The 6,527-nt window shown below is 33.4% G+C and overlaps 1 protein-coding gene across 1 annotated transcript; it reads left to right on the forward strand.

The window, feature by feature from the left end:
• The first annotated feature begins 2,920 nt into the window (after positions 1-2,920).
• Positions 2,921-5,340, forward strand: LOC136065016 (protein WHAT'S THIS FACTOR 9, mitochondrial). The gene has a single exon (XM_065767629.1). It carries the CDS (start codon positions 3,387-3,389, stop codon positions 4,671-4,673), a length of 1,287 nt encoding a protein of 428 aa, XP_065623701.1. The 5' UTR covers positions 2,921-3,386; the 3' UTR covers positions 4,674-5,340.
• Positions 5,341-6,527: the final 1,187 nt, after the last annotated feature.

Here is a 6,527-nt window from a genome sequence, read left to right on the forward strand (position 1 = left end):
AAGTGCAAACTACACCTCTTAAGTTTGAGGATCTTTGGATTTACATACTAGATTTTCAGAATTTGAATTTTACTTCTAAATCTATATTATGTTTGCATCAGTAGCCTCTTCGTCCTTATTTTTTATTAAGTGCCACATAAACTTGCATACATGTTTAATTCATTCAATAAAATAAAGTCATGTGGCCTAATGAAAATGACATTGCACAATGAAAACGGCATGGCATTATAATATCTGAGTCAGTCTTCAAAATTTTGTACCAATAATTAATAAATAAATTATAGTTGAAATTATATTATTTGATTTGCTTAAATAGAATGATTTTGATGTATAAACTTATAAAAATTATATTTACCAACCTTTAATTGTTTAATAATTATCATTTTCATTTTAAAATGAATTGTATATATTTATCAATAAATTTTAAGTACTAATTTGATAATTTAGGAACTTATTTTCAAACTTACAAAATCAAACATTTAATATAATTTTAATATTTGGTACAAATGCATAATATTCATCACGCCCCTAAGTTTTTTGTGATTGAAAAAAGTAGTAATCCCAAATTATAATGGATACAAATTATTAACTTTTTTTAAAAAAATAGAAGAGTTTCTGAGCACGCGCTCAGATGCTAGTTTTCTATAAAAAGTTTATAAAAGTATTATCTAAATTAATTTTCTTAGGGCATTGTTTACTTTTCCCATTAATTTTTTTAAACCTTTTTTCATTGGAAAAGGTTAACAAATATCTTAAGAGTATTGGTTTATAATCTATATTTAGAAATTTTTTATGGAAAAAAATGTATATAATTTTTTTACAACTTTTTATATTTTCCATGAAGTGGGATTAAAACTTTCCTAAATAGTCCATTAACAACTACCTTGAAGTTAATAATGAGATCTTACACCAAAAATTAGCAGCAAATTGGCAATAAAGTCTTTTTTCGTGAGTGGGTGTGTTCGCTTTTTAGTTCTAGTCTGCTAGATCTCATCATACTCATGACTAGAAAACAAATAAATGTCATTTGCAAACATAAATCACAAATGGTAAAAAATATTAAAAAATTTATATCAACTAGAAAATAGAAAAGTTTTCGGGCATGCAATGAGGCTAGTTAAGTGATAAAAGTAGAACTATCAACCTAAAAAAAATACAACCATCAAGTGTCTCAAGAATATTGGCAAAATAAAAGAGATTGGAAGGATTCACCCACTCAATAAAGATTTGAAAAATAAAAGCTATTAATTAAGAATAGTTTTTTTACGATCCTCAAAACTTCTAGCATTTCTCTCTCCAAGGCGCGGAGACCCACCGCTGTTGAGAAATTTGACAAAATATAACATACCCTCATCAAGTCGATCTCTTGTGATGCGGAAATCCCCAAATAGTAATGACAATAGATAATAGTGTAAAACAAATAGATTTCTAATAGATTTGTAGCAAAAAAAAAAAAAAAAATTAATTGGATCAAAACACTCACCACCATTGTAGTCTTATGGCCATTAATCTAATGAGGAGGAAATAAGGATGGCCAAATTTCTGTCAAAAGTGAAGATCTATCTTCTTCTTCCTTTTTCTTTTTCTTTTTTTATTTTTTTTATAGAAGAAAACTAAAGATTGATAGGGCAGTTTTGAATGTGAGTAGCTTTAGCAGAACTTTGTGTGGGGAATAGGTTCTTGTTTTTTGGCTTGGGTGGGAGTTAGAGATAGAAACGGGTCTTTTGAAATTTGTAATTGCACTTGTTGGCTTATTTTGTAGGCATTTTAACTTCTTCTTTTTTTAAACTTGTTTTTCTTTTTTCTTTTTTTAAAGTAAACGTATAGTTGCTTTGAATAAGTGGGTTAGTAGGAGAGTGATCATCTTTTGTAAGAAATGTTTTAGGTGAGAGTTAGAAATATATTTTTACATGTTGTCCTTTAATTTTGTCTCTACTTCAACCTAGAAAAATAAGGGCATTTTGAAACAAAAAAAAAAAATCCGTCCAAATAGGGGAAGCCCCTTAAATAGTAATATAGATAATTATACTTTTATATATGTCATCTACATCTACATATAAATATATAATATTTTTATAAATTTAAATTAAGTATCAAACGCTTGAATGTATGGCTATGCAAAAAAACCGTCTAACCCGCCCAACTTGCACTGACCTGCATTAAGTGAGAAGAACTGAGTTGGGCTAGTTAGATAGATAATTTAGAAGGTCAAATTGAATAACAAGTTGAGATATTTCTAACTTGCCACAACCCGATTTGCGCTCCTAATTAATTTTTCATGTCACAAAACTATACCTAACATATGCACTCATTTCTCTCATCTCTTTCTTTCTTTTATTTTTTTTTTTCATTTTCACATTTCTATTCCTTAATAAGCTCCAGCTGCTCTCTCTAAAATTTTGTTATTATTCTTACTCTATGTACACTTCTAATAAAATTTCAATCATTCTAATAAAAATAATGTATTATTTTTAATTATTTTTAATAAAATTGAAATTTTCCATTTTTTAAATTAATGGAGCAAATAATTATCTAACTTAATTGAAAATAATTTAATTTAGTCAATTGAATTTGTCAACCCGCCTAACTCATTCAACCAACCAAATCGAAACCATTAAGATTTTTAACCAACTCGCATGATTTATAAATTGATGGGTTGGGGTGGATTGAAATTTTTCCAACCTACTAGTGGTAGGTTGGTTTAAAATATTGCTCTCCACCCGCCCAACTCAACCCTGTACACTTTACACAAGTGTATTCCACTCGATTTATTGAATAGTGTGGAGTTTAAATTTGAGTTTTGTTTAAAAACTAAATAATCAAACATAAAAAATAAATAAATAAATAAATAAAATAAAAATAAAAATTAAACAAACATAAAAACAATATTAAAAAAAAAAAAAAAAACTCGAGCATTTCATAAATGTTTGGTTTCAGACAAAGTATCCACTTTTGTTGTTATCGTCATTCATCTTCTGATCTGCGCCATTTCTCAAATCAACCAGTAACAACCCCCGCCACCCCCCCTCTCTCTACTGTTGGTTTCGATTCGGTACTGTTTGGTGTTGTTTAGAATAATGAGGCCAAGTGTTTGAATATTTGGGTAAATCAGTGCTATCATTGTCTCTGATTAAATGTTCATTCCTCTTGTCGTTTTTGGTTACTCTATTGTCGTTTATCTTAACCCTCTAATTAATTGGATCAAGTTTTGCGATGGTAAATGATTTTTCTTTTAGAAAATGAAAACACAATTCTGCTTTTGGCAGTTTCAGTGTAATGCTCACAAGGTGTTTGACTTTATGCCGCAAAGAAACTCAATTGCAATGAAACAAGAGCAATGCTGCTAGGCAATCTTGGTTATTGTTATCATTATTCATTAGAAGAAAATGGTGCTATGCTTGCTTTTCAATAGGGCTGGACAATTTGGTTTCGTTTACAGATATAAGAAAGGATTTGATTACCAGCAAAAGTGTGGTCTTGTTAATGTGAAGTTGAAATGGGCGAAAGATAGGGCACTAGATGGTGTTGTTGCTGGTGAGAGGGATGTTAGAGCGGCTTGTATTCTTGTTTCCATGATCTCTTCTACTCGTCAGTGTCGCCTTCCCATATACCACCTCTCTCGTCGTCGTGGACAGCTTGGTCTTCCTCATGATCTTAAGCTCTCTACTTTTGTTAGGAGATACCCTTCTGTTTTTCATGAGTCTTATGTTTTTGATAGTGGGGGCACTCGTGTCCCGTGTTTTGGATTGGCTCCTGAAGCGTTGGAACTCCACGGGGAAGAGCTTAATGTTTTTGAGGAGAATCGGATGGATATTGTCAATAGGCTCCGTAAACTGCTCATGCTCACCAGAGAATGGACACTTCCTTTACAAACTATTGACCAGCTGAAATGGGACTTGGGGTTGCCATATGATTACCATGCTTCCTTGATTCCATATCACCCTGAGTTATTCTCTTTGGTCAACCTTCCTGACGATCGTGTTGGATTGAAACTCTTGTCCTGGGATGATGAACTCGCTGTCTCTGAATTGGAAAAGAATGCCACTTTACAACAGAATGAAGAAGACATGAAAAATGGTTGCTTAGCCTTTCCAATTGGATTCACCAGAGGATTTGGGTTGAAGCGAAAATGCATGGAGTGGTTGAAAGAGTGGCAAAGGCTCCCTTATACTTCGCCATACACTGATGCCTCGCATTTGGATCCCCGCACAGATATGTCTGAGAAGAGGATTGTTGGAGTCTTTCACGAGCTTCTTCACCTAACCATACAAAAGAAAACCGAGCGCAAGAATGTGAGCAACCTCCGTATGCCTTTGGCCCTGCCCCAGAAGTTTACTAAAGTGTTTGAGCGCCATCCTGGTATTTTTTACCTCTCTAAGAAGAATGACACTCAGACGGTTGTTTTAAGGGAAGCCTATGACCGCCAGAAACTCTTGCAGAGACACCCCCTCATAGAAATCAGGGAAAGATTTGCAAGCATGTTGAGGAAAGGTCTGCTAGATAGGAGCAGGGGGTTGTACAAGACAAGTGAAGATTCTGATCTAGAACATGAACGATTAAGTGATGTATATGATGATGAAATGAGTGATAATCAATGCATATCTGAAGAGGAGTCTTACTGTGATTTGCTTTCTAAATATGATTCAGATGAGCCTATACATGACCCTCGTTGAGTTCTACCAATACATTTAGTGCCAAAGAATTATATTGAGATTTTGAAAATATGCAAAGCACCAAGTGACCGCATATTTTGTCCAGTTAGTGTATAAATTTGTCAATGCAATCTGTGAGCAATTCTCTACTCCCATGTGGCATCTCATTAAAGATTATAATTATCAATAATCTTGTTATTCCCAATCTAATTGAAATTTGTGTATCAAGCTTGGAGTTATCTGCCTATCCTCTTGATTCTTTGATGAGGAAATATAGAATAAATATAATTAAGTTGGTTGTTGAAGTTAAAAGAATGGATTCATCCGCTCTGAAGTTTTGAAATTGGAGCTACTTATGTTGTATCTGGGATGAAGGCAGAGGAAATCTACTTGGAGTAGTACCCAGAAATGTAATATGTTCCACAGAAGCTCCGTTGGCTGGAACTTGATTTCGGAAACTTATGTGAGAGGATCAATGCTTGATGATAACTTACATTTTACATTTAGAGGTGCAGCAAGCAACTGATCTTGCTTCTACATAGTGAGATGAACCTGGATGAGAGGATTACATTATCTTAATTGTTGTGTTTTATTATTTTTGTTGAAACTTTTGGCATTTAGTACAGGTATCATGTCAAAAAGTTGTTCACACTCGGTAATCAAAATTTGGAGTTTCAAATCACCATCATCTAATCATCTTTGATAGTTGTCCCATGAAAGGAAGATTGCTTCATAGCCTGAAAGTACTGCAATTTCATAGCCTGGCATTATTGCATCTCACATATTATCCATTTCATGTCTCTCTTGCTATCTTACTGCACATCAATCTTCCATAAGAAAAACTGTGAAGGGTTCTGCTTTGGCTAAATCCTCCACAGATGCTAATAACCCTCTTGCTCCTTTTCCCAGAACAAACTGATCGTAGAAAATCATCACTTCTTTCAATGACCCTCATCATAAAGACTAATCCCGCTTCCTCCACTGTTACTTTGTAGGATTTCGTTTCAATATAGATTATAGAACTCCCTTGACATCTTATTTCAAGAATTGGTGATGTACGTACTTTTTCTCCACTAAAAAAGGTTCCAGAAAAGGTTTCTGACTAACCAAGCGGTGGCTTAAGAAAAGAGTGAGGACTTCATTGAAAATGAAATTTACACCAATGCACCGGATTAACTATCAAACAATGCCTTATCTTGTGATACCCGAAACAAATAAATTGGGTTAAGAAATTGATTGCAAATTTAATTGAGGTCAAGGAGAAAATTTTAATTTTATAGAAATCATATTCTAGAATTCAAATGCCCCACCCCAACTATTGATGTAAAAAAAGGGTTAGAATTCTATAAATTCTTTCTTTCTATTGATTCTATTGTTTAGAGAGAAAACTTACCCTAGGATTCAAATAATCCAATTTGAGGCGAAGTGTCTTTAGGATTCTAACTTGATTTTGGCCATGTGTGAATTGGACTAGACCTGTTTTAACATTTTTCTTGTGAGTTAGACCTTTTAAAAGGTTTGACATTTGCATGGATGGAGATAAAACCCTTGGTCCATAACTCCATTTGGTTTCTTAGTCCCCTTTTTTTAAAGGCGTGGAGTGTTGTGCAAGAAGATGTTACAAGCGCCATTCAATCTTTATTCAGGTCAGGTACCACTTATTATTAGGGAGGTAAATGCCAGCATCTTGTCATGAATTACTTAGGTTCCGAAGCCATTTAAAATGGGTGATTGTAGACCTATCTATGTTGTAACTCAACCTACTAAGGTATCTCATCTTAGTTCTCTCTCTTTTTCTCTATCTCATCTCTGTTGTCTCTCTCTTTTCCTTTGGATTCGATTAGTCTGAACTAAATATTGAATAACAGAATAGTC

The sequence above is a fragment of the Quercus suber genome, unplaced genomic scaffold, assembly GCF_002906115.3.
Source record: "Quercus suber isolate HL8 unplaced genomic scaffold, Cork oak 2.0 scaffold_830, whole genome shotgun sequence".
NCBI lineage: Eukaryota > Viridiplantae > Streptophyta > Magnoliopsida > Fagales > Fagaceae > Quercus > Quercus suber.